General features: G+C 35.0%; 2 protein-coding genes and 2 pseudogenes across 4 annotated transcripts; 2 read left to right on the top strand and 2 right to left on the bottom strand.

Annotated features, from left to right (window-relative positions):
* Positions 1-94: 94 nt before the first annotated feature.
* LOC101255646 (uncharacterized) lies at positions 95-7,503 on the bottom strand. 3 transcript variants are annotated; one of them, XR_739518.4, is made up of 10 exons: positions 5,930-6,485; positions 4,951-5,095; positions 4,316-4,484; positions 3,510-3,768; positions 2,541-2,629; positions 1,730-1,912; positions 1,565-1,650; positions 1,336-1,420; positions 428-997; positions 95-324 (listed from the first exon to the last, which is right to left on the bottom strand). XR_739518.4 is itself a non-coding variant. In XM_010317703.4 (9 exons), the coding sequence occupies exons 2-9, from the start codon at positions 5,091-5,093 to the stop codon at positions 863-865; spliced, it is 1,149 nt and encodes a 382-aa protein (XP_010316005.1). In that variant the 5' UTR covers positions 5,094-5,095; positions 7,367-7,503; the 3' UTR covers positions 95-862. The 3 variants fall into 3 exon arrangements, 2 of the variants coding, with proteins under 2 accessions (XP_010316005.1, XP_004231904.1); XM_010317703.4 differs by lacking the exon at positions 5,930-6,485 and adding an exon at positions 7,367-7,503 and having other exon boundaries at positions 95-997; XM_004231856.5 differs by having other exon boundaries at positions 95-997.
* On the top strand, positions 7,456-8,914 carry LOC101255940 (uncharacterized protein At2g23090-like; annotated as a pseudogene).
* Positions 8,915-9,313: 399 nt separating this feature from the next.
* Positions 9,314-16,111, bottom strand: LOC101256338 (casein kinase II subunit alpha-1). The gene is made up of 10 exons (XM_004231858.5): positions 15,623-16,111; positions 14,317-14,446; positions 13,563-13,757; positions 11,925-12,082; positions 10,988-11,078; positions 10,736-10,801; positions 10,463-10,545; positions 10,211-10,274; positions 10,007-10,075; positions 9,314-9,542 (listed from the first exon to the last, which is right to left on the bottom strand). Exons 1-10 carry the CDS (start codon positions 15,706-15,708, stop codon positions 9,483-9,485), a joined length of 1,002 nt encoding a protein of 333 aa, XP_004231906.1. The 5' UTR covers positions 15,709-16,111; the 3' UTR covers positions 9,314-9,482.
* Positions 16,112-18,785: 2,674 nt separating this feature from the next.
* On the top strand, positions 18,786-27,675 carry LOC101256639 (BTB/POZ domain-containing protein SR1IP1-like; annotated as a pseudogene).

Raw genomic sequence — 27,675 nt, 5'->3', positions numbered from 1 at the left:
GGGGTCGATCAATTGTGGAGGCTGAGTCGCCAACAATTTGGAGCCAATCAAGGGGAACAAGACAAACCATTCCACTTACTAAAATTCTAGTCTATCAACCAAGAACTTGTCAATTTCAATAATTTATCACTGTAATTGCTAATACCCACACACCCAAAAAAAGAAAAAGATTTAGTGCTACGTTAGCCTCATCCATTTTCAATGAAACTGAAATGTTGTTGGCACATACATTCCAAGACAAGCACCCCACCAAATTTATTTTACATCAAAAGATTCCCCTAGGTGAGATCATTCTTTACGTAATCTTTCTTCAAATTATAATATCTGCAATCCAACCAAATAATTAAAGGAAAAATCACCATGATATAGAGATCATGTCTGCCGGTTTAAAGAAAACATGATAAGAAAGAAGAGAAATTTCTCTTACTCTTTGGTGATCTCTGAATATGAAACAAGACTTTCCGTGGACCATCACAATTCTGAAGAGCTGTTAAAATCATGCAAACTAAGCCACCATGTATTCTGTTACTCCTCTGGTATAACACTTCTCCACAATACTTACTAGAAGCAAAGTATTAATTTAGCCTTTTCAGGGCATCAATCTGCAAAGTGTCTCGAAAGCAAAATTGAACTCCATAGTGAGATCTCCCACTGGACCTGATTGGTTAAGCAACGTGAGAATAACTGAACATTGAAACTGGCTACAGCTCTTTATTGATTTTCCATATTTGCAGAGCATGCTACTTAATTTGCACCCATCATCATGTTCCAAGGCTACTGTTCCTTTATCTTTAAACTAACTGGCCGGCTATATACAGGATACACCCACATGGATACAAAAGTTTAAAACAAATGGAAGGGGTCATAATTTGTGCCAGTTCTGGTGTGGTTGCTTTCCAAGCCGCTTTAACATATACATGCATCCAGCTGCAGAAAAAAGACCAAGAGCCGCCATAGCTATAATTGTTGAATTTTCAATATTCTGGTAAAAACCTCTCTGCAAAATCCAAAATAGCAGATTATCTAAATATTCAATAAATCAGCAGAAAAAAAAAAGAACATCACGATGAAGTTTGACATGTGGCACCATACAATCAATTAAAACGTTATCTAGAAGTTCAACGTAGAATAAAAGAAACTATATTGCATTTATCTTAACTGAGAAGATGTGGATACTACCCAGAACTATAAATTTCCAAGCAAGAACATCTAGGTAAAGTTCAAGCACTGTATACTTAGATGGGTTCTACTGGGAATGGAGTCCACTATAATAAGTGAAGATCTCTTCTGATGAAATAATGGATTATATAATACATATGATAAAACAGAACATGCCTGAATCAAAAGGAACAACATAAGCGCGTTCGAAGGAGCGATAGATAAACTCATCATTCCTCCACGAAGATCATTAGGCACATACCTGCATGTTAGAGGAAGAAAGGAACTTGAATGAAAGGAAACTTCCAGCCAAATATATGAGAGAGCAGGCTATGCTCGAGTAGTCGGGTTACACAATTATTAAAGCCATGACTGATAAGAAAATTATAAGTGCAGCATAGTTTACATGGTTCTCAATCTGGCAAGTGAAGGCAAAACCAATCCCACACAAGCATGAAATATGCAGAATAGCATCAAAAGAATTTCAACATCCTGCAACAATATCACAAATTAAGTTTGATGACATTACTTGATATTTGAACAGCTTGAAGATAAGAAAACTCATAAATACCTGATAATCAAAAGCTACAATGGAAGTGACAAAGCCCATAATAATACAGGCATATACTAAGCACTCCTCTGTTCGGAGTGATAAAGGGCCACTAGAGAACCAGGAAAATGCAGTGCTTCCAAGCATTTTCGCACCAAGTACACAGGGGTATACTAAACCTAGCAAAACCCCTCTCCCATCTGCCTAAAAATCCAAACAAACTTTAAGGAGAAAATATATCAATCTTTTTGGACCAGGAACAAATATGGTGAGATAGGATTTCAGAAGGGAAAGAAATGTAATGTTAAGCAATCATCTTGGTAAATCAGTATTCACAAAGTTTGAGAGACATAGATATTGGCCACAAAAAGATTACTTCATAGATTTCAATAATAGTAAAATGGTTTATTGCACTTGTATAGTCAACATTCTGATTTATCTTACACAAACAGTCACAGCCACTCTCTCTCTCTCTCTCTCTCTCTCTCTCTTACTCTCGGTATTAGAATGGATCTCATCAATCTTTCCAAAGAAGGCCTCGCACAGTAGTAACTCAAATACTTCCTCTATCCATTTTTCCTTGATACACTTCCATTTCCAATTTTGAGACCGAAAGTACAAAAGAATAATTAACTTTAAACATTTTAAATCTAATCAAGGAGGTGTGTTTTCATATAGATAACTTCAACTACTCTCTTCAAAATTAAGGTAAGTAGATTAAAAGATTTAGCACACCTATTAGAATACATTTCCATGAGAAAACAATAATAGGAATTGGAGAGTCAGAAACGCTGAAACAGTATCCTTTCGAGAAATCTTATCAGAATCATACCACAATGGTTGGAGCCCAAGTAATCCAAAAAACTGCAATTGAGAAGTGCATGGTAGCTTGGGTCCATGACAAAAGCCAAACCCTTTTATCTGCCAAGAATACAATTGGAAAAAGATTAGAAAGTCGATCCAACCACTCCCAATTATGCAATTAGTCATCAAAAACAGCATTTCTTAAAGATGCATGTTCTCCATCTCATATCATATTAAGATGTTGCAGAACTTCTAATTTCTGAAATTGGACCATTTTAACTATCTTAAGCATTACATTTCAACTAATATATAAACCCAAATTAGGTACAGCCTCATTTTGTATTAGAAGATTACTATACTCGTACTGTTTGTTCTACCATTCTGGTAGTATTTATTAACAATAAATGGGTTAATTTCTCTCTGCTTTATGGCTCTGTAATGCTTTCATGCTCTTCTAAAGTATTGACTACTGTTTTCGAGCTAAGTTGATCAAGTACCACCCAAAATAAGATCACAGTAAGAAAAATAAGGTAGCTACACATAGTTTGGACTTTGGTCGAGGGAATAAGGGAGCAATTGGAGACGGAGCGAAAGATCAGATTGACAATGCCTATGAGATTGTGGTCAGCCTTTTGAATTCCTCCTTCCTTACTTTCCCTCTCTTTCTATCACCGCCCCTTTCTTCTTTTTAACTCAAATGTGGCACATTGCCTCCTTTTACTGGAAAGGGAAGCGCAAAAGAGTAAGGAAATAAGTTAAGCCAGATTTCTTGTGACTATCCAAGAATTCCAATATTCGAATTGTGGATTTCAGTGGTAAAACTTATCTGATATTACTAATTTATAGAATCTTTTTATCGGGAGATCCACAGAATTGATCAAATATTTCTTTTAGTGTCACAGTTAGCTATGGAAATGTGTCCCTCAGTTAAGTTGTGACAACAGAAAGTTATATCTTCAGGAAAAGGAACATAAGAATAATAATAGAGGACTCATACCACTGATTATGTATGTATGAAATTTAGTCTGATATTCTTTAAGAATAATTGATTTTGGATCTTCCTTCCATCCTCGGCTGACATAAGCCAGAGCACTAAGAGCCATTATTACCACTGCACTGGACGGAGCAAGCAAAGTTGTCTTTTCATGACCACCAATTAACCAGTTACCAACCACTTGGCTTCCAATGAAAGATGCAGATTCAACAAAAGTCATTAACCAAAACATGTCATTCACTGAATCCTGCCTCTGCTCAAGCTGCAAAATGATTATAAGGATAACTCATCTTACTCTACTATCAACGATTCAAATTCATACAGAGATCTGAAATCTGACTGTGAAGACTCCCCGACCGAGAAAAATGTTCAAATGTGATCACATATGCTGCTATGGAAGAATAGGTCCAAAATAGGCTGATGTAGTTGGCAGAGAAAGAAACTCTAAAAGACTATAGATCCACACTCCCCCACCCTAACCCCTTTGCATTTGCTACATTTATTCATCATCTTTTTCAAATGTGATCACATATGCTGCTACGGCAAAATAGGTCCAAAATAAACTTATGTAGTTGACAAAGAAAGAAACTCTGAAAGACTATAGAGTATACATCCATACTCCCCCATCCTAACCCCTTTGCATTTGCTACATATATTCATCATCTTTTTTTGGTATAAAAAAGATTTCCCAGATTTATTCATTTTAAAAAGTGGATAAGCATTTTGAGTTAACAAGTCTTCATAATAGTACTTCCCACATGAAATAGCAAATCATACAATAATAACAAAAAGAGATTCCGAAGACAAACCTTATCATGCTCAACAACCATCCATGTCTCGAAGTTGAAGAAAAATATTGTAGAGGTAAGAGACAGACAGATGCTAGCGAGCCAAATAGTTGGATGTCCAGTAACCCTCCTCCATACGGCAACAAAAAGATGCAGCAAGCAAAATAACAAGCTGACTTTTCTCTGGCCACTGCAGGAAGAGAGACAACATAATAATAAGTTTGACAGATGGTATTCTTGACTAATCAAAAAAATCATTTATCTTATGGTGCTCCATCACAATTTTGAGAACAATAAACGATTGAAAACAATAATGATAATCATCATGGACCAATACAGTTTAGTACTTTGGAACATATACTGGTCAAACACATAGCTTCAAGTTCAAGCTTTGTTGGACAGTTTATTAGAAAAATGATCTCTTAGTCTAAAAAGAATGCATCAAAGGAACGTAGATGAGATTGATACTTAATATCTCCCAAAATGGAAGCTCTATTTCATTATGATGTTGAACCAAATAATCGTAGTCTAAGATTTTGAATTTATGATATATAGATTTCCAAAAGAATGAAAATGGCAACTTGCAGTATACCATAATGGTTATGCAAATAGAGATGGAACATGGTAAACACAGAAAACTAGGCAGGTACCCTTACATCAAATCCGAGAGCATTCCCAAAAAGGTACCGACAAAGAGAGCAGTTGCGTATCCAACACATAGAGAGATGACCATCTGCTCCCTACTAATGCCATGGAATGCTAAGTCGTACTCTCCAAATACTGCCAACAAGCCTTCCATTACTGTAAAAAGTTAAATTAAATAAATAACGATTTTGAATCCAAGCAATCATAAAAAGGACAAACTTATATATCGAGGATGTAATAAAAAGGGAAGCGTGACTTTTTTTATGGAATATGTGATTTCGCGTACACCTTAACATGTGTTCTATGATCAGTAACTACGATATCTCTATCAAGTTAAAATAATAATTGACAACTTTGTGGTGTCAGCTCAGCCTTATCATAATATGCTAATAAACAGATTATACGGGAGCAACTTGTATCAGTATATCAATTCACACTCCACATTCAATGTAAAGTTCCCGTATCAACATTTTAATATCATATGTTAGAATAACTTCATTGAGTCTTGAATAAACTTTTGAATTTGATTGATCCAAATTTGTATAGATGTTTATTACTCTACTATAACAACAGGATAATCCACTTTTGTGAACCTGAGTGTTCCACAAATGAAAAAAATATCTAACTTGATAAAATGCTCAATGTAGCAACATACAAATTAAGAGATAGTCCATCTATCCAATTAGTTTGAGACGTCAACTTGACCATTTTCAGAACTAAGTCAGACTAGTTTAATTCATTTCTTTAAGTTAAAATTATGAAATCCAGAACCTGCTAGAAGTTTCATTTTTCTCTTTTGGCAAAATAGAGGGTAAATATCAAACATTTGTAACAGAGGAAATCCAGCAGTTAATAAACAGGGAAACACGTAAAGTTCACTACCTCGCACCAATTTTAGCAGCAAGTAGACTCTAGGAGTTAATTAGAACGCGACATTTCCTAATACTACATTCAGTGGGAAGAAAAAAACAACTCGGAAAATAACGTCACCTGAAGAAAGCGAATAGAGTAAAAGGAAACTTCTCTGGAAACGAATGAAGGAAGACGAAGGTGCGTGATCGAAAATGGCGGAACTTCTGGTGCTGCTTGGCAAATAGTAGATTGACAAGCAACATGATATGAAGAAGAATAAACACAGTGCTGGATTTGGCTCCCAAACATTGCTCTCGACGATCACCCCCATTCTTAAGAAAATGTATTTCACCCGATCTCAAAATTACTAGATCATCCCAGCGAATAGTGGAACGCGTCTAAATAGAGCCTCGCAATGAACTGTTTCCAAGGCGGGTTAATTTTCAGTGAACTGAAAGCCCATTTATTTGGTCAGAACCTTTTTTGGGCTGATGTAACACTCCATATTAAGCCCAATTAGGAGGGGAAATTACGCAACAAAACAAACTTATACTATTTAATTACTCATCATAGCAATAGTTTGCTATAATTATCACTCACGATTAATATTATACATTAATTATGTGAGCTGACTTCAAATTTGTATGATTAGTCATGTTTGTATATGTATAATTCGTCAAAATATACAAATACATATATATAATATACAATTATTTAATCTATATACATATACAATTCACCTCTCTCCCACTCTCTACCATCTCTCACTCGTATATCTCCTCCCTCTCCCAATCTCACTTGCACTATATACAAATGTGTGTATATATATATATATACTATATATATATATATTCACCTCTCTTCCCCCTCTCTCGTTTTTCTCCTCCATCCCCCAATCTCTCTTGCCATATATACAAATACATACGTATAATATATAATTATCTAACCAATATACATATACAATACAATTCACCTTTCTTCCGCTCTTTTTCCCCTCTGTCTTGCCTCTCTGCTCTCTCTCTCAGGCTCGCTCGCTTCTCTTCTCCATATAACATGTAGCTACATATTGTAATTATCAAACTATAACTATTGAGGGTAATCAATTATTTTTAAGTGGCTATGTGTGAAAGTTTTCTGTTAGAAAAATACACCCCTTTTGTATTAGCCATCAACCAAGTTGGAAAAAAATTGAGTACTTTTTAATGAATAATTATTGGTTATAGATTATAGCTATATTTTTATTTTTTTATTATTTATAGCAATAAGTTTGCACTATATATTATATAAACATATTATCTATCAATAAACATATTTTCTTCATTTATTCTCTATAGTATTTATGGTATTGATGTATTTTCTTTATATAAATTCCTCCAAAGTGTTTAATTATTGTTTTTCATTTTATGTATAATGAAATATCATGAATTATTTTTTTAGTAAGCTAATACAAACGAACAGAGTCTAAAAAGGAGATTTTGATAAAATTTAGCATATGGTAAATTCTTAAAATAATGTTTAAAATATTTAGAAATTAAATTAAAATACCGTACTTGTCCTTTCAACATATTTTTTTACCTCTCTATCCCCTGCAGCTGCCGTATCCCCGCCACCGCCTGTAACAGAAGAGCTCTCTAGGGTTTCAATTCACCTCCGTTTCAGCAGTAATGGGTGGAGGCAACGGTCAGAAAGCCAAGATGGCTCGTGAGAAGAACATATAGAAGATGAAAGGCGCAAAAGGTATTTTGTTTCTAATGATCTGAACCCAATTTCATCCACATCATGCTCTTAATTCAATGGTCAATTAGCCTTAATATCAGCCGATTCGATCTCGTTGTTGGAATTCGACGTGGCTGAGAGTGCCTTAATCGCTCTTTTTGTTTGTTTAGATGCTGAGATATGATTTTACGTTAATCGTCAATCTTTTGGCTTTTTACTAACTCTCAAAATCTATATGCAGAAAGCCAACTTGACGCGAACAAGAAGGCCATGAATATCCAGGTAAAGCCTTTTTATTGTGCAATTTTGGTATGTAAATTGTAATGGGTAATTACTGAATCCCAATATTTGTTGGATTCATCTAGAGAAATTGATTATGGATAGCTGAAATTGATTAGTCCAGTAGTAACAAGAAGAGGGGCATTATATGTTGAAGGTGAGAACCGATCAATCACTCCAATAAATCAATAACCTGGATATCCTTACCATCTATAATCTTTTGTTATTATTTTTCGGGCTGGTAACTTCATGGTGTTGAACTTCATCTTCGTATGAGTTCATATTTCATAATGACAACCCAATAATGGCAACTCTCAATCATGTGTTCCACTGTGTAGTCTCCTTTAAATGTTCTGTAATTTGGCTCATGTAGCATGTGAATTGTTTAGTCACTCTTCTTACATAGATACTGGCTATGTGGTTCAGTACTCCTATCTTTCTCCTTGTACTTTGAAAATCTGAATTTAGGCAATTCGATTGTTTTTTATGTCTTATTAGATTGTCTTTTGTCTTTCTTTTCCAGCCTTCTACGATATTTCTGTGATGTTGTATAACTTCTGCCAAAAAAAATTTTCTTAGGCTTTCAATAGGAGATAGCCTAAGTAAAGAGTCGCATTCAAGTCTGAACAATAATCTTTATGGCTCTGCTTATCAGTGTCTACACAGATTTTCTTACCGGGTGAACTATTTTTATGTCTTCTTTCAGCCTCTGATAATTCATTAGTGTCTTTAGAGTTCATCTTGATTGATGTTTGTTTTGATCCTTCACTAACTTGTATTTATTGTTGCGGATGATGGCAGTGCAAGGTGTGCATGCAGACATTTATGTGCACAACGTCAGAGGTGAAGTGCAAGGAACATGCCGAGGCCAAACATCCAAAATCTGACCTCGCCACCTGTTTCCCTCATCTCAAAATATAAACTTAGGTGTCGAACATGTCTTGTAGATAATGTTAGTATTACCTCCTATCACTAATCACAAAGTGTCGATCCAAGCAAGATGTAAAATTGTGTATTTGTCCCGCACATAAATAGGTCGGGCCAAATCTTTAGTTGTGTACTCTACTCTTAAATTGTTGATATTACGTCTTGATTTGTCAATGAATTTGGTGTGGTGTTTTTGTTCAATGTTGGTGTGAGATGCGTTCTACAGGGTTAGCTTCTTTCATTTATTTGTTAGATTCATCTAGAGAAATTGATAATGGATAGCTGCAATTTCGCAAGTAGGGAGAAAATCTAAGCACTGTGCTCCACTGGATGACCACGAGGTCTGAGATTCTACTAAGCAAGGGCTTCTCTTCATTCTTCTATAGCCCTACACCATATCAATGAACTTACACAAAAGACAAACCACCAAAGCTGAATGCAGAAAAATCCAGTGCACTAATATACAAAGTGAACTAATTTTCAAAAATCTGCTTTTGTTCACATCTAGGGAGATAGTATCTTTGGGGAAGGGGGGGTGGGGTGACTTTTGACGCCCAGCAAGTCACTTCCATTTGCAATCAAGGTCACGATCAGGAAATCTAAAAAACACTATTTCTCTTGAAATGTTCAATGATGAAGATCTGTAATTCCTGAATTCAGATGTCTGCTCAAGTTCAAATCCACATAGTTCTCACGAATGTCACTTAAATGGATACACAAGGTACATTACACAGTTTTTTTTCTTCCCATTAACAGCAAGACAAGAAAGCTACTGTGTCCTCATTCTGCTAGTTTCAGCAGCCCTCACTTGCCCGAAATATGGATGGGCCTAAGAAACAGGGCAGAGAAAGCAGTTAGTAGGTTTCCCAACACACTGTTCAATACTCTAGTTGTGCAAAACAAAACAAATACATGTATAGTGTTGTTAAAAGAAATAATTGAGAAGGGAGAGTGGATTGATTCCAGGAAAGATGCAGATGCAACATCATGACAAAGGAAAAAAACATAGCCAAGAGCAGAAACAGAAAGCACTGACACTTCACAATCACCAGCTTGTTTCTAACAGAATTTCAAAACAAAAAACTAGTCAAGTTGCGTCTCTTCACCCACTCATCCTCACTGATCTCATTTATTTATAACCTTACATTTTGGTTTTGGTAAAGTATGTGTTTTAAAATGTCACGAAACCATTTTCTTTAATAAGCAATAGTAAACCAATATAAGACAGAAGCTGAGAAGAAAATGATGAGGCTCAGAGTTTAAAGCTCATTAATAGTGGATAAAGAGGATTACCATTGCTTCTTTTGCCGTAAGTCTAGTCTGATGATCGTAACGGAGAAGCTTGTCAAGATAATCTATAGCCTGCAATGAGAAGCCAAAATCAATTATCAAGTGGGTAGTGAAGAACAGCCAATTGGTTGAGATGTACTTGTCACCATTGCTGGTTTCGTCTTATTCAGAAATACCATAGATACATAAATAGAGAGAGAAGAGTACCTCCGGTGACACTAGATGCTGATTGTCTGCATTAATAAATTTGGACCACGGCTTCCTACTGTGTCTGCAGGGGAAAGACAGATTGTATTCACCTTCAATAGCTAAGAATTTTGGCAATTAATGAGAGAGGACACACATCTGCTAAAGCTAGTTGCTAAGATCAACTTGGTAACCCTATTTAGTCACAGCTCTAAGTTATTTTGCAAATTGCCTTAGCGTAGTTTTATCTTGGCGATAAAGCAAGAAGCATACCTCCCAACCATAGCCTCTAGCTGAGGATCAAGCTCTAGTTGATACTTGTGCAAGTACGCATTCAACTCATCTGTCCCAAGTACCTATAACAACAATAATCTATCAACTCCATGTCAAGCAGTTATGCTTTACTTCTATAAATTGAGTGTTCACTTGCAACTGAAGTAACAACTTCTTTGGTTGTTTTCAGATGATCAACTTCCCCCCTCTCACTCAAACAACAAAATTAAGGTATATAAACCCATTGGTCACTGGTCAGTTACTACGCATTACCTTTGCAATTTTGACGAGCTGATCCTGATTATCATGGCCATAAAAGAAAGGTTCCTTGCGGAAAATCTACCAAGGAAAAGGTATGGTCAGACACAAAGAAAACAGGAGGAAAAGGAAAATTGATTTCAAATAAGCAAAATACAAACTTCTAACAAGTCCTTTCGGATGTTTGTAGTTTCCCAGGCCCACAACTGATAGCATAAAACTATAAACCAACTGACAGCTTATATTATGAATCATAGAATTTCTCACCATTCCTGCAAACATGCAGCCAAGGCTCCACATGTCCAAAGAATAGTCATAGTCTTGCAAGTCAACTAGAAGTTCAGGGCCCTTGAAGTATCTGAAGTGCAAGAAAAGAAGAACTCAGACTTGCTTCAATAGCATTGATAGTTTATGAACCACTAACTTACGGTACAAAACCAATTTCCCATATGCAGCTATGCTGATACAGAATTAGTTTTACATAAACAATTCCTAACCTTTTCCTATAATCCCATTGATTGTTTTAAGTATTCTTTAATGGGTATTGTTTTAAGTATTCTTTAAGAACTCAGCTGTTCCTTGAGATGATTTGATTATGTCTTGCATTAACCCCTCCTGATGCACTGACTCCTGAGTGTGAAACTATGGTGAGTGGAGCTGTTAAAAAACGAAGTAGACCTAAAATCACATGGAAGGAAGTTGTCTTTAAGGACCTATAATTTTAAGGATCCATGTGAACTTACGAAAGGCACAATGGAAGAAAAAATTCTATATATATGCTACATATTAGTCGAGAATATATTAATATATTAGAATTTTCCTGTAGGTCCTATACTTTCTAGGAGTGTTTTAGCTTTTCAGAAGTTTGTCAGTTAAGAAAATATAGAGATTCTAAACTTTACAAGTCCGCAAGATATGGGATTAAATGGAGTAACATGGACAGCAAAAATCATATAACGACCCCGACTAGTTTGGAACTGACGGGTAGTTGTTGTATATGTAAGTGAATGATGTTCCTTTTATTATTTCTGACTTAAAAAATATATAACAATGTCACTTGCTTTCTGATTAAAAACTCATGACTTGTCCAGAGAATAATTTGCAAGTAGAGCATGGATCTACAAATAGCAATGCTATATGTAGGAAGTTGTTGCTGGCAAAGCAACTATGCCGGTCCAGCCATACTGTCGGCAGATTATCTCACCTTGAAGCCACACGAACATTATATTCCTTCCCTGGGTGGTAAAATTCGGCAAGACCCCAATCTATCAAGCGAAGCTTCCGCAGTTCATGGTCTATCATAACGTTATGAGGTTTGACATCCCTGTGCATTATTCCCTGTGAATGGCAATAATCTAGTGCCTGCAGGTTGATAAGAAGTTTCAGTTTTCGACCTCCATAAATTGGTAAGCATGTCAAGAAATGTACACAAAGAATAGGTCCCAAAGAGTCTATTAAACAACTGTCACAAGAAATGAAGGCCTCAGCAAATTCAGCAGTCATGCCAAAAACGTGATTCTTTCTTTTCTTTCAAAAAAGAAGGGGAAATTAATAGAGTAAATTAAGCGAATGGAAAGTAAGTATGCAGGAACAGATCTAGCATTTGACAAACAATTATGCTGATACACAATGAGAAAGCTTGAGAAGTTAAATTTCTTTTCTTTTTTTCGCAGGAGGAGGCAAAAGAAAGGAAACCTAGACATATGATCAGGTAGGCTGGTGATGTAGGCATGTAGCAAAAAGGAAGAACTAACTTCGAGATAGAAATCAACAGGATCCAATAATTAGCATCCCCATTTCCAAATAGTTACTCTCACGCAAATCAGACAAAAAGGGAATATAATATTACTCGTGAAAAAGGAAAATGAAATTTAAATAGCAATTAGCAAACAGAGGAGAGAATATCCATGGCATTGGTGAATTTTTTTTCCTTAACCAATTATAAGATCAGAAGAATACAAGAGAGTTACTTAAGAAATCCAAAGTCAGAAAAAAAATGTCACATTGTTAAGAGTAACAACGAGCATAGCCATTAATCTAGATATAAAATCAACTTCCAATAGGCATGCAGTGAATCTAATTCATATCATCTGATAACAAGAGACATGGTAAGCACCTCACTATGAGGTCATTTACCTTGTAAAAAACACATTCAGAAGCTATACTTAGACCGAATTGCAGAGGAAAGGTAATCAATTGGAATGACCAAGACAGTGAATGAGCTGACAATATCAATAAGAAAAATCTACATTTTTGATGATGGATTTGAAATCCATGTATTGGCAGGCAGGATAAGGTGAACAAATATGAGTTTACAGTCTTAGTCATTCCCACTAACCCAAGATCACGAGACACATTCGACAGACTCCCAATTATCTAAATATAGATATAAGATGAATCCAAATTAGTGCAGTTTTATGGCACCAGAATCTTGGATTCCAAAATTTCCACTTGAGATGAGCCTAGGAGTTATAACTTTGATAGTTTGATCTCATAATTTGATCATAGTATATGAGAATATATCCACTCAATTCAGAAATAGTTGCTGAGCATAAGAAAACTGGGGACTCCCAAAATTCTCATACTCATACAAACCTTGAAAAGCTGCAATAGAAGGAAATGTTGGAGACAAACAAAGTTTTGACCAGATAGTAAGTTAAGACATCAGTACAACTCTATTCTTGGTTCTGAGAGAAGAAAGAAGATACAGAAAAGGAGGACCAAGAGGACAGGAAGTATATAACTGTTACCTTCCTTAAAAAAAAAAAAAAGAATCAGGGGAGAGGGAGCATGAATACATAAAAGCCATATTGACTGCCATCTGATGTGTTTATCATCTTACCTTGAGAAGCTCATATATGTAGTACCGTATGTCATAGTCTGTTAGCGTTGGGTACAAAACCTTGAAATCTGTGCTGTTCACGTACTCAAAAATCAAGCTTGGAGTTTTTGAATGCTGATCTCTGACGATATCAAGGAGTTTGACAATATTTGGTCCACCACAGAGATTTTGCAATATCTTTATCTCTCTTTTGATCTACACGATACCGCTAATGTCAAGTCAAAAGCATGTATATTCTTTTCTTTTTTTCCGTATAAAGCACAATATTACAAACTAAAACAGTGTTAATTTAAAAATTAAGTTAAAGAAAGGATAGGAGGACAAAAGGTGTATGAACAGTGGATGCATAACACTACCAAAACGATCAAAAAATGTCATCAAGAGATGAACCTAGGCATTATGCATTTCGTACAACATAACTGAATTTTTTCCAAAGTTCCAAAAAAGAAACTTCACTTATTTCTTTGACACCCTATCAACCACATGGATAGATAATTGAGAGTAGTCTTTTTCATGAGTTAAATACAGATTTTTCCATTAAGCCTGTCGATGTTGATGATTCTCAATAGATACTAAGCCCCTTTATATGAGTTAGATACAGATTCTTCCATTAATGTTGAAGATTATCCATAGATATTAAGTCAGACAAAAAATAAGTATTGCATTACAGAAGAACTCTTCCTGCAAACTTCTTCATTTTTTTTCCTTTTGAAGCAGAAAAATGAAATCTTAATTCAGCCAAAAAACGTCATACCTTTTTCTTCTTAACAGGTTTCAGGATCTTGATTATGCACTTCTCCCTGCTGTTAACATTTATACCTTCAAAAACTTCACTGTATTTTCCTCTTCCAACTTTTCGAACAACCTCATAGTCATCCTGATCACTACAATAATAAATATGACATGCACTAGTGAGGATAATACAATGTAGCTGGTGCATTAAAGTTGAGTAAGTCAAATAGAATCATATCTGAAACCAATACTTGTGTAAGATAAAACTAATCGTTGAGCCAAGGGTCAAGGTACTCTAGAACCAAGATTAACAAACTATATTCTCCCACTTTAGCAAGACATTTATATAGTTCTTGTTACACAAAATGCTCTCATCTTGATAAATGCAGCAGAACTATACAATAACAAAAATAAACTAACTGGTGTCAACTAAATGAAGCCTCTATAATTATCCACTCCACTTCGGGGCTGTTCCATTCAAGTATTCAATAATTCAACTTTTAACACAACGGGTTGTAAATCTCACTCTTATTACAAGACTTACACAAACATTTACTTCAGTCCAAATGTGCACCAGCAGGACCAATCCTTAAACTCAACAAATTGGTATATAACTCAACTAATTGGTATATTATATTTGTTATTTAGCTTCCATTGTATCATGTGGAAGCTAATATAGAAGTAACAAACATATAAAGACTTGAAGCCCAACCTAATCTGGAGCCACAAAATACAGACTCAGTTCAACAAGACTAGACAGGAGTTTTGCATTAACCCAATAGGTATTTTCCAATGTGAAAGTCATTCCATTCAAGATAGCAGGAATTCGCCAAAATAGCATCTAACACTGATCACACAATTATCTATTAGACAAAAAATAGGAATAAGAAACCCAACATTTGTTTTCAGGTTTCACCCACCCCTGGAGTGGATGTTACAATGCTATGTAACCTCCACTTATCTTTAAAAAAGGAAACATAACCAAGAATTATGTTCTTGGATGCTGTAAGAGGATGTTACAACACACCCACTTTTCTTTCAGACGAAAAAAACAAGGAAACATACCCAAGAATTATGTTCTTGGATGCTGTAAGAGGATGTTACAACACCCACTTTTTACTTCAGACGGAAAAAACAAGGAAACATAAGCAAAAACTATTTTCTTGGATGCTAGAAGTGGATGTTATTATTTTACCAAACAATCTTTTTAAAAAAAGGTAATAAACAGCATCTAATTCAAGAATTTCAATCTATTATCCAGTATACAAACCCCCAAAACTAAAAACAAAATCAAAAGCGATTAGGGTTAAATAAGGGAAAATATTTACCCCCATTGAACAGTTAGCGATTCGTAATCCCAATATTCCCTAGGACGAAGCACATTGATATCGGTGTATACTCGAGCTTTGGACATGGTTTATCCGGAAATCAGAGACTGAAGAGTTATTGATAAAGGTATCGGATTTCGGAAAAGGGACAACAAAGAAGACGCAGGCTGGGTAGATGCAACGAAGGAATTGGGCCCCGCTTCTGTTTGATGCAACCGCCAGAGCAATAACACTACTTTACTCACACACCATTTTTAGGAAAAAGCCATAGATTGGGAAAGCTTTTTGCTCTCTCTTGTATGCTGCTATTGGGACCCTTTTCACTCTCCACAGGCAAATATCTTTATATGGTCGTTGCCAAATGGCTAATTTGCTTTTCTTAATTTTATATTGTTTTCGCTAAAGCGTCGGAAACTTTTTTGATTTGTCAATTAGGTCCATGTTTTGACCAACCAAAAGAAATAAAATAGGGAAAGAGGGTGATATCAGAAGTGGAAATGGCATGGTATGGTGGTATATATCGAAATAATCGTATTATATTTAAAATTTTTATAACATAATTTTGATATTATGATACTGTATACATTTTAGTTTATTTTTGGTTTTTAGGTAGTTATTTGATATTTACATATAGCATATTGAAAATATTAAATATCATATTGAAGTATCTAGTTATATAAATAACTTATATATTATTAAAATATTAATAAATATGCAACTTAGTGTATTAATATAAGTTGAATGCTCTATTTCGATTGAAATGTATTTAGATTGTAAATGATTAACAAAAAGAGTTGTTTATAATTTATTTTACATATATATTTCTACATGTGTATGTGTTGGTATATGTGATACAAATGATTTTTTTTTTAATTGTCGAATTCATAATACTCTATTATACGAGTACAGGGTATATATTGATCGATGTTAAATTATGGTTACCGATTTACTATACTCATAAAATATTGAAACCAAACTTCAATATACTGAATCATACCGGATTAGAGTGGTATGGTTGATGGTATGATGTTTTACAAATCAAATATCGAAATTACAGTATTGAAATTTTCAAATATTGTATCACGCCATATCATGTCCATCTCATGTTGAGATTGAATCTTTTGCTAATGGCTTGTAGCTTAGTCTATTCTAAAAATTAACTTTTTATCAGGGGTAGATCCACATAGAGCCTTTCGATGTTCGAACGTCTATTAACCTCGTATTAAAATATATGTACCTTTGTAAAAATTAAAAGGTATATGCATAAAATTTCATAGAACACCTAATGAACAAATATTCTGAATGAGCTGATGGCTCTTGGTGGATCCTTAACATTATTTTAATGTTGTTGAGCATAAGTTTGAATCTCATTAATTATAAATATATCAACGCTTCACAGAGATGGTGAATCAATTAAGTTATTCTTCTTCTTCTAAGATAGTCATCTAATTTTGATATTCCGTGTTTTAAGATTTATTCCCTTGTCCCTAACATATTGATTTTTTTTCAATTTTTTCTTCTTTCACATAGTAAATTTAAATTATCTTAATATTGATCATTTTGTTAAAACTATCCTTCCGTTCGCCTATTTTATCCTAATTGTCTTTTAAAATTGAAAACGTTCATCATCTTAAAAGAATTATGAAATTATATTTGTGGGACTAAAAATACTCATAGAACAATTACGATAGACTTTTTGTTACTAAAATCAAATCAATTTAATTCACTCTAAAGTTATTAAAATCAAACTAATTAACACATTTCTTAATTTGATTGATCTTGATTTAGTTCCTTTTTTATTTATTTTTAGAAACCTAATGTATGTCCTTACCCATCCCTGCATTTAGAATTTGTTTTCCAACTAATAATCTGTTATTATTCTTTTATTATGGAATATGAAAGAAAAAAATGTCTTTATGATATTTACATTGATGTCTCAGAGTCATTTCTTGATAAAGTGAGTTTAAATTCATGTTTTTTTTAATAGTTTAAAAATACAAAGTTTATTAACCTAACAAAGGTAAATATAATTATGGTAAAAAAGTAGATGAACGATTACAAATAATTGTAAAACTAACATACTATATGTGTATCTATATAATTATAAAAATTATGGGAATATAAGTTTGATTTTTCTTTTTCAATTTATTTTTAATTAAATCAGATAAAATATTATTGATTTTCTAAATTTTTAGATCAAATCAAACAAATTCAAATAATATTAGTGAATTTAATTAATTTAAATTAATTTTTTATTTAGATTGAAATATAATTATATAATAAATACTAAATATTTTTATACAGCACTTTATAATTAAATTAGCAGTTCTAATGCGTTGATGCACATCAATATTTGTACAACAACTTGTAATATATCTTTTGAATCACTTCCCACTTTCGTAATCGTATTTATAACGTTTTGTATTTCTTGGTATTTAATTTCATTAAGATTAATGAATATAAATAGTTAAATATTTGTCAGGTACTAAGGCGTCCTTTTATAACAAATTTAAAGGACTAAAATTTTGGACATACCGTCAAACATACGCAACTAAGGGCCCGTTTGGTATAAATTTTCCAAATAATATTTGGGAAAAATTTGACTTGTTTTTGGCAAATATTTTAAATTTTCGAATACTAGTTTTTTCTAGTATTTGGGTCAAATCTCATTATTTGGGATATTTTAAAAATTAAAATTTTACCCCAATCTTTTATCTTTTACAAAAACACCCTCGCTAGTAGTTGCTTGCGTTGTATTACATCATTTTTTACGTGAACACCAAAATAGTGATGAAATATTTAGTGAATATTAAATAATGATATGATTGTTGATGAAAATTATTAAAAATTGACTTTAGGTAACAAAGTCATGTCACGATGTATGAAATAATTCTTGTTGCACTCACTCCAAATTACCACATTGCTTTAGCGTCATGGACACTATTTGTTATTGTTATAACGAAAATTCAATTGACTTGTAATACAAACTTTTAGTTAGTTTTGATAGTTTTTAAAATTTGTGTGTATAAATCATATTTTTCTAAAAAGGTGAAATATATTTTTCAAATTTATGGTCAAACACATGGTGAAATTTCACCCAAATTTTAACTCAAATAATATTTGCCAAGAATATTTGAAAATTTATGACCAAAATTTTCTATTTGCTTCTTCTCTACGCTTCTCTGCTTCTGAATTTTTCACTCTGCTACAGCCAAATTCTCCTTTCTTTAGAAGCGCTTAACACTTCCGGCGGAGATAGTCCGGTAAGCCCTCGCTTTCATCTTATTTCCGTAAGTTTTCGAGTAGTTTCTCAAACTCGGGATTAACAGTGGCTTAAATCAGAATTTTTCACCATTAAATTATGAATAAGTTAACACCGGAAGAAGTATTGAAAAGGGGGTTTAAAGTTCGAACATGAATGGGATTCTGTAAGGTTCTAAACTGAGGGAAAGAAGGCCTTTCTTGATGTTGTTGTATGTTAGTATTGGTAGGTTTTTAAAGTACTTGACTCATAAGTTCCCTAAATTGGAGCGATGTTCTTAATACTATAATTGCTATTTGGGAAATTATTGGAGTATTTTGGTGTTCTTGTGAAAATAGGTTTACTGTTTTATTATATGTGTTCTGTTTTCTGTCTGCTTCTCCTTGCATGGCCGCCACTCTCCTACAGAAATTTGTTCCTAGTTGCATAGAATAATGTTCATGGCATTAAAACAAATTACTGACAGCTTAACCCTCCTTTCAGTCAACGCTTTCCCTAATAAAATCCACCCTTCCTCAAGTCTTTCGTTACCGTTTCCTTGCAGACAGTTTTTTTTTGCTCTTTGATCAGCAAAACATACAAGTGCTAAGTTAGTCTAGTAACTCCCCTATTCTTCAGTCACTCTATTCATGATCGGTGTTCTCTTACTTCTCCTACATCAAGCCCATAATACTGGAGGGGTGGTTTTTGTCGTGAACTAGAGTAATGCCAAAGAATTGATTACTTGCAACCACTTGTTCTTGACTCTTGTAAGCTGTAATCAATTTATCATACTCTTGACTCTTGTAAGCTATAATCAGTATATCACAATGCATGAGTAGGCCTGCTGAAGTGTCATATTTTAATTCTTAAGTGTTAAGCTGTTATCAGTGTAACTTTCTTATGGCCTAAAATTGCACATACAACAAGGTAACACAAAGAACAGTACTATCGGTAAAGCATAAACTTCTTCAACCCAGTTGTTTATCTGATGAACTTGCATATGCAATTTCTTGATGATGAACACTATGCATCCTATACTCCTATATTATGAGGTAAACAGACTTCCTTCATCCGAAAGAGATAACTCTTGCATATGAAATCCCCAAGCCCATATTTATAGTACATTCCAAATAACGGGTTTAGATTGCAATTGTATACAGTCAGATACTAGTGGTTAGTGAACATCAGACTTGTCAATGATCACCCTTGCTCTGGGATGGTCCTCGGTGGAGGAAGAGAGAGATAATCCTTGTGTGTGTGTGTGTGTGGGTGGGTGGGGGATTTTTTTGTGTGGATAATTTGGTGATTCAACCTAAGTGTCTTTGTACAAATAGAGATGTTGCAAGTAAGTGTGTTGTTGCAGGTACCTCTCAAGATGCAATTGTTGGTTCATTCTAGTCATTTTTAAGCTCCATTCTTCATTAATTCCATAGTTTTCGTGGTCAACTTTGATCCAAATTTTATGACTTCTTGAACTCTGGTATTTATTTCTTCACTCCAAAATACAGTGTAAAATCTTTAGTGGTGCATTCAGTAATTATCCATGGCCATACTCATTTCTGCAAATAATCCTGATTTCACAAAGGTGGAAGCTGAGATGGTAGATTGTGTCAAAATTCTTTAAAAGTGATCAGGTTAGTTGATATATGCCGGGAGATATAAGAAAAATGGCTGAAGGGGAGCCTTGGAGCAACATAAAATGTTGTCTTTGTGTGATCTATATGCAGGGAGGAGGTATAAGAAAAATGGCTGAAGGGGAGCTTTGGAGCGACATTAAAAGTTGTCTTTGTGTGATCTATCGGTCACAAGTTTGAGCCGTGGAAGTAGTCACTAATGCTTGAATTAGGGCAGGCTGTCTATATCAGATCCATGGGGTGTGACCCTTTTCCATCCCTGTGTGAACACGATATGCCTTGCGCACCGGCTGCTGTGTCATGTAAGAAAAATGATCGTCTATTTCTTTTAGCTGATTGTATTGAGCTATGATGGTAGACTCTGTCTCAGTTTCTTTGATATGATTTTCTATTCTTTGTCTAATGGTGGTGGGCTGGTGGTATTAGGACCAACTTTTGTGTGCATCAATTAATACCCTGGGCTTTGCTTCATTCAAAAAGCACAGTTGCCAGAACACAAAATCTGTCCACAAGGTTATAATAAATGAACACACATTGAGTGTTGTATCTGGGATTCATATTGGGATCTCCAGGTTGTTCTTCCTATACCTTGGCCACTCAGTAATCCCATGTTTTTGATTCAACATTCGTCCTCATAGAACTCATTTCCTGTAACTTCTTAGTTTTTGGTTTCTGGAGAACAGTTGAATGCTTAGCCCATTTTGCTTAGGGATCACATATCCACATTCCGCAGCAGCAACAATTCTTTACTGAACCTACTACTTCAATTAGGTGGGTATTTGTTTTTGTTTGTTGGTTTGTTGCCTGATGTTAGAGTTTGATGTTTTCGTTTTATTTTCTTCTACATTACAACGGGAGAACTTTCTGAATTATCGTAGTCATGGGTCGTTGTTTTAGTTGAAAGGTGGAATAGGATAGGAGTTAACTAATTGTTGAAGAAGTGAAAGAGGGGCAGGGAAGATCCAAGGCAACCAGCAAGACTGTTTAGTAGCTATTTTTTATTGTGTTTGCACGTGGGAAGTTATAGTTTTGCCCTTAAAAAAGCATAATTTACTATTTTCATTCTTGTGTAGGGAAGTAATATTCTTTATGATGCATATATTCTTCATGTTTCTTTGGCTAACTTAGGTAATTTTGTATGTTTGGACAAAATAAAGTAGCATCTAGCATAAAGGAGCCCACGATGCAGCTTCTGCTATCTTTATAGCTGGAGAATAAGTGACTCAGGACTTAAGAATGTGTAGATGACAGGTCATCTTATATATTATTGTGTATCTATGGTCTCTCGTGTCTGAAGGTAATGCTTTTTGAATTTTTTTTGCTGGATTTTATCTTATATGGATTCCAACCCAGCAAGAATCTGAACTGGAACTGGTCCAAAAATTATTCGTGTAGTAGTGGGCCTTGTTCATGCTTCTCTTATATCACTGTCACCATGGGCACTGCTTATCGAATCTTAGTTACAAGAAACCTTGTTTTTGATACTCAGCTAGTAAAAAATGCAAATTGACACTAAAGTTACATTAGTTAAACACTTTGTAATCCTTTAACATAAACTTAGATGGGGTAAGTCTTATCCCAAACAAAAAGAGAATACACAAAGAAGATGTGCAGCTCCTTGCTTAAATTGTTTTCTGTAGTTGCTGTGCTAGTGTAACGGAGCGATTCACGAGCTGGAGTTTGTCAGTTGAGTAGAATTTTGTCTTGGTGTCATTCATTCACTGGGAAGATTATTGTTTAGATGGACTTGTAAAAAGTAACTTATAAGTCAAAAGCTAAAAGTCACAAGTAGATGATACCCTACTTTTGACTTTTGGTTTATTTTAAAACTCTTTTGGCCTAAAAGTAAGTGCTTAAAAGCATACTTCCAAAACTTTTAAAAAATGCTTATAAATTAAAAGTATCTAAAAATAAGTTAATTCAAACGGCACTACACCATCTCTTCTGACTTCTCCAATTGAAAGCCATGAAAGGGGGATCTTTCATCTATCAGCAGTCCATTACTCTGGTTGTATGTGAACACTGCTGAACAATTGAAAAAAAGAAAGTAATATTGGATATCTTGCTGGAGACCATTCTACATCAGCGGAACAAAATTGTATTTCAAAACATCTCATCTTCTTCAGCAGGAAATTTAGTTCTCCATTTTCCTTGCTCCATCAATTATTTTGATGTAGGTCTTGAAGTCTAGCCAGACAAATGAAGGTGTGTCTGATCAGAGAAATCAATACGTCTATGCTTGTGTTTTGGTCACCGATGCTGCTCTGTTACTCATTGAAGGCTGAAGAAAATACTTGCTGCCAGAGATGCCTAATAGCTGCTTATTATTGTCTCTGAATATAAGATCCCACACTCAAACGCGCTTGCGTGTGAATCTTGTCATAGGTTTTGCTAATTCAACCAAGAAAATAGTTTAATTATGTAGGAAAGATCTTAATATGATGTGAAAATGACATTCCTGGAGGAGCCTATTGACGTCCTACACCAGCTATTCATTATTGACAATTGCCGTAGCTATCATTTGTCAGACAAATTTCAGTGGATATGCTTTCAGTCTGAGACTATTACCTAGCCAGGTCTAGGGTCCAATTAATCCGTACTAGCTTTGAACTAACATTGCAAAACTTGTCTTCACCCTTCTACTGGTGGATTTGGGTTATAGGGCAGGTGCGATCACACCTACTTTGGATACAATTGGGAACAATAACAATTAAAGTATCAAGAAACGAAATTCGATATCAGCTGGTTTGATATGTACCCCGATGGTTTTTTGCAGACAAGGAAGACCAAATAAAACTAGGTAAATGCCACTATAAACTTACACAATTCTTAACTGGTAAATAATTTCAATTTGTTTGTACCTTTAAAAGCAAGAATAAAATTGATGAAAAATGAAACAGACATTGTCAACTCTATGGATGAGAGTAGTCCCCACCCGCATTGAAACTGCCTTTTGGCGCCATTTTCTCATCATTTCTTTTAAACTTTGTCCACTCAACTGTATCCAAGTCCTTTTCAACTATAATTGACCCTCATCCTTCACTTAATACCTGTAATACCACTGGCATGGCATGTCTGCTATAGGGGCTACTGCTACTCTCTTCCAAGGTCTATAATGGGAATTGTACCATTTCCACGATTGATAATGAGAGCTGATGATATATACTGCAATTATTACCGGGCTGGATAGTTTTGATTATATGCTCTTATGAGGGAAAAAATTGAACTTACAGAAGCAAAGAAAATGGCAACAAACATGTCTTTCTATTGTTTGCTTCATTAGGAAATAGTTTAAGGGAAAACGAATGAACATGGTTAAGGCCCGTAAAAGACTCGATCACCCATGGTGGATGACATGTTGATCTTGATAATGAACAACCTTCTACTCTAAACAGTATGTCCACTAAAAAGGAGCTTCTTTTCTCTGCTACAAAGAGGACCTCTCAATGGTATGTGCTATTTTTGACTTCTTTATTTTCTACTTTCAAAAAGTAGCCTCTTCCATATATTATAGAATCATTACTCTGTTTTTCAAATTATTCGCCTAAATAATAATCTATCTTAACAGGATTTTCTCCCAGGAGATCCCAAGTGATGTGACTGTAAATGCCGCAGGAATCTCCTTTACACTACACAAGGTGCGTTATTTTTCTCTGCTTTCGTCATTAAGTCAACTGAACTTGGTGCACAATCCGAACTGTTGTTGGTTTTAGTTAAATTCCTAATTGGATTAGAATTATCGTCCCTTGGTCACATCTTACAACAGCAATAACAAAGTCAGTGTAATCCCAATATATATAGTGGGGTCTTGGGAGGGTGCGCAGCCTTACCCCTAACTTTATGGGATAGAGATGTTGTTTACGATTGACCACGGGCAACCTCCTCCTTTATCCGATGTTGGGACTGACAATGTGAACGAGCTCACACAGGCGGAGTTAGGCCTTGTTCACGCCTTGATTTTCATCTTTGATGATTGAATCAGTAGGTTTAATAGTGTATTAACTCTGCTGCTTGCAGTTCCCATTAGTTTCAAAGAGTGGATACATAAGGAAGTTGGTCTCGGAATCCAATGATGCTGACGTTTCTACGATCGAAATCCCTGATATACCTGGTGGAGGAGAGGCATTTGAATTTGCAGCAAAGTTTTGTTATGGAATAAATTTTGAGATAAGCACAAGAAACATTGCCTTGCTGAGATGTGCAGCAGAATATCTTGAGATGACAGAAGACTATGCAGTTGCAAATTTGGTGGGAAGAACTGAGGACTACTTTAGTGAAGTAGGAATTGAGAGCCTTCATAGTGCTGTTACAATTTTGCATTCATCAGAAAATCTTATTCCCATTTCAGAGAAAGTGAAATTGGTGAGCCGCTGCATTGACACAATTGCATATATAGCCTGTAAGGATAACCAATTCTCCACATCAGGTTGAGCAGAAGCTGGTATCTATGGATTGACTTCCTCCATGTTTTCGAACCCGAAGTCTATAGTTAACTGGTGGTCGGAGGATTTAACCGTCCTTAGAATTGATTTTTTCCAAAGGGTTCTGATTGCAATGATGGGAAGGGGATTCAAGCAGTATGCACTTGGACCAATATTAATGCTCTATGCACAGAAGTCTCTTCGTTGTTTGGTGAGGCCTTGTACTATAAAATCTTGATGAATTGGTTAAATTGAAATCTTTGTGCATATAGTAACTTTTTGTTTATAACAGGAAATATTTGGAAAGGGAAGGAAAAAGATTGAACCAAAACAAGAACATGAAAAAAGGGTTGTTGTAGAAACCATCGTTGGTCTTCTGCCAAGGGAGAAAAATGCATTATCCGTTAGCTTTTGTCAATGCTTCTCCGAGCTGCAATATATCTGCAGACCACGATGGCTGGCAGGCTCGACTTGGAGAAGAGGATGGATTGCAGCTTGGACAGGCTGTATTGGATGTATCTGTTAATTCCTTCATATTCCTTCAGAGGGGACACTTTGTTTGATGTTGAAATCATGCAGCTTATTGTGATGAATTTCCTTGCCTATGATATGGAGGAAAATCATTGGGAGATGAAGAGTATAATGAGTCTCATTCATTAAGAGACATGGAGCGAGTTGGGGAACTTATGGAAAATTACCTTGCTAAAATAGCTTCTGACCGTAATCTATCCATCACAAGCTTCATTAATCTTGCTGAAGTCATTCCAGAGCAAGAAAGGATCACTGAAGATGGGATGTACAGTGCCATTGACATTTATTTTAAGGTATGTACAATGAAATTACCTGATTAATTCTAAGTTTATATGTGCATATTTACCCATACAAGCCGCATTTTCATTGATTTAGAATTTTAAGCCATGTTTAGTAATGGAAAAAAACTTCCTGACTGCTACATGGTAATTGCTATGCTAAATTTAATTATCTTGATCAGATAATTTCCTTAGCAGTGCACCTTCTGGTGCTAGCATGATAGTATCCCTTTATTAGGGAAATGCATCTGGACCTCTGAAGCTTTTGATGTTCTAGTAGACTATGTAAAGGGATATTTATACCCTTCTGTGTTTTCTTATCACTGGAGTTATGGGCCTAATTTAGACTGGTAAACTTTTTGGGAATAAACAAAATCAGACAATATGTCATCAACGAAAAACCGGTCATCTTTACAATCTTAAACTCTCCAAAGACACAATTTGCAGGCATTTCTCGACCAGCCTTATCCTACTTCATCCTTAACAATCTTAGCTCCCCAAAGATCATGGGTCATTTCTTCTGCCTGCAGAGGATCATCTCTACAGTATGGCGGCGGCTTGTTTTGTCCTGTATGTTGCAGGCTTTGTTATGCGTGTATTTATACTTGAGGTCTTTTTCTATCATTTCAAATCAGAATGTTAACTAGGGAGAAATAACTTCCAAAAGAATTGGCATGCCTATACTTGTTTAGTTATGTTCTATGCACCAGCAAATAAAAACTAATCTTTGTATAAGCATGGTATATAAGAATTGGCATGCCTATATATTGAGTATAAAAACTAGTCTTAGTTCTATGCACTGAGTTCAACTGACGGATGTTATGAAACTAAAATCCATACATGTATTTCATATATGGTATCTCACCCTAAAGAGACTCTTGTATATGTGCTCATAGATGTGCAACCTGCACCTCCCCTGTTACTCTATCTAAAGATAAGGGTGGACTCAATACGTTTTTCAGTGCAGAAGCTCCAAATCTTCTTCCTGCTGAGTTACATAATAACAAGATACAAACCATATACCGTATTTGACGACCTTCACACATCATGTTGTCAGTACAACAAATATATTCTTAAGTAATGAGTTGAACCTGATCAGAAGGTTTAAGCTTTTTAAGATACAGAACAAAAAGCGCAGAACTCTTAAACCAAGCTAACATGATTTTCTAATTGTTGAATTGTGTGACCGTCTTAATTCTTAAGTAAAAATTTGAACTACTAGAGAGTACATGAGCACTCTTTTATTTGCTTAATTATGTCTTTAATACATCAATTGATCTAGGGAGACGTGTTAAATATGTTTTTGTTGGAATTTGAAGGCACATCCAGATCTAAGCGACATGGAAAGAAAAAAGGTTTGCGGTGTTATAGACTGTCAAAAGCTTTCTCGAGAAGCTTGTGCTCATGCTGCTCAAAATGATAGGCTTCCTGTTCAGACAGTTGTGCAAGTACTTTACTACGAGCAACAATGTCTTCATAATGCCATGGATGGGAGCCAGCTTGTAGCAACCAAACCTCCTGCCCTTGTCTCTTCCAAGATGAATCATCAGTTCTCTGCTGACCCTGAGGACTCGAGTCTAAAACGAGAAAATCAGGAGCTGAAATTTGAGCTTCTGAAAATGAAGATGAGGTTGATGGAAATTGAAAAACCGAATTCAAACAGATCAGTTACAAGCAGCCCTTTGGTCATCACTCATCCATCTGCTGGTAAACCACCTTTGCCAAGTAACTCTAACTTCATGAGCTCAGTCTCGAAAAAGCTCAGAATATTAGTCGAGCTGATGGACTCACGCAAGGCAAAACTCGAAATAAACCAAAGTAAAGATAGACGTCATTCCATATCGTGATTTGAGCTAGCTATATTTGTATTATTGTCTAAATATGGTACGGACTTGATTCCAAATCTATGCAAGTCTATATGGTAGATTATATACATTTTTATACA

This window comes from Solanum lycopersicum, chromosome 2 (genome assembly GCF_036512215.1).
Source record: "Solanum lycopersicum chromosome 2, SLM_r2.1".
Taxonomy (NCBI): Eukaryota; Viridiplantae; Streptophyta; class Magnoliopsida; order Solanales; family Solanaceae; genus Solanum; species Solanum lycopersicum.
Note: the sequence above shows the minus strand (reverse complement) of the source record. Positions and strands in the feature narration are given on the sequence as shown.

What these genes read in the sequence shown, in the direction of transcription:
- LOC101256338 (XM_004231858.5), bottom strand. Translation starts at nt 15,708, where the DNA reads ATGTCCAAAGCTCGAGTATACACCGATATCAATGTGCTTCGTCCTAGG. An exon ending in GCTGCATGTTTGCAGGAATG is followed by an intron (nt 10,802 to 10,987) that starts GTGAGAAATTCT and finishes TTTCCTTGGTAG; the next exon opens with ATTTTCCGCAAGGAACCTTT. An exon ending in CTAGAGGCTATGGTTGGGAG is followed by an intron (nt 10,275 to 10,462) that starts GTATGCTTCTTG and finishes TTTCCCCTGCAG; the next exon opens with ACACAGTAGGAAGCCGTGGT.
- LOC101255646 (XM_004231856.5), bottom strand. Translation starts at nt 6,122, where the DNA reads ATGGGGGTGATCGTCGAGAGCAATGTTTGGGAGCCAAATCCAGCACTG. An exon ending in ACTCTATTCGCTTTCTTCAG is followed by an intron (nt 5,096 to 5,929) that starts GTGACGTTATTT and finishes AACTTTTTACAG; the next exon opens with TAATGGAAGGCTTGTTGGCA. An exon ending in TTGTAGCTTTTGATTATCAG is followed by an intron (nt 1,651 to 1,729) that starts GTATTTATGAGT and finishes ATATTGTTGCAG; the next exon opens with GATGTTGAAATTCTTTTGAT.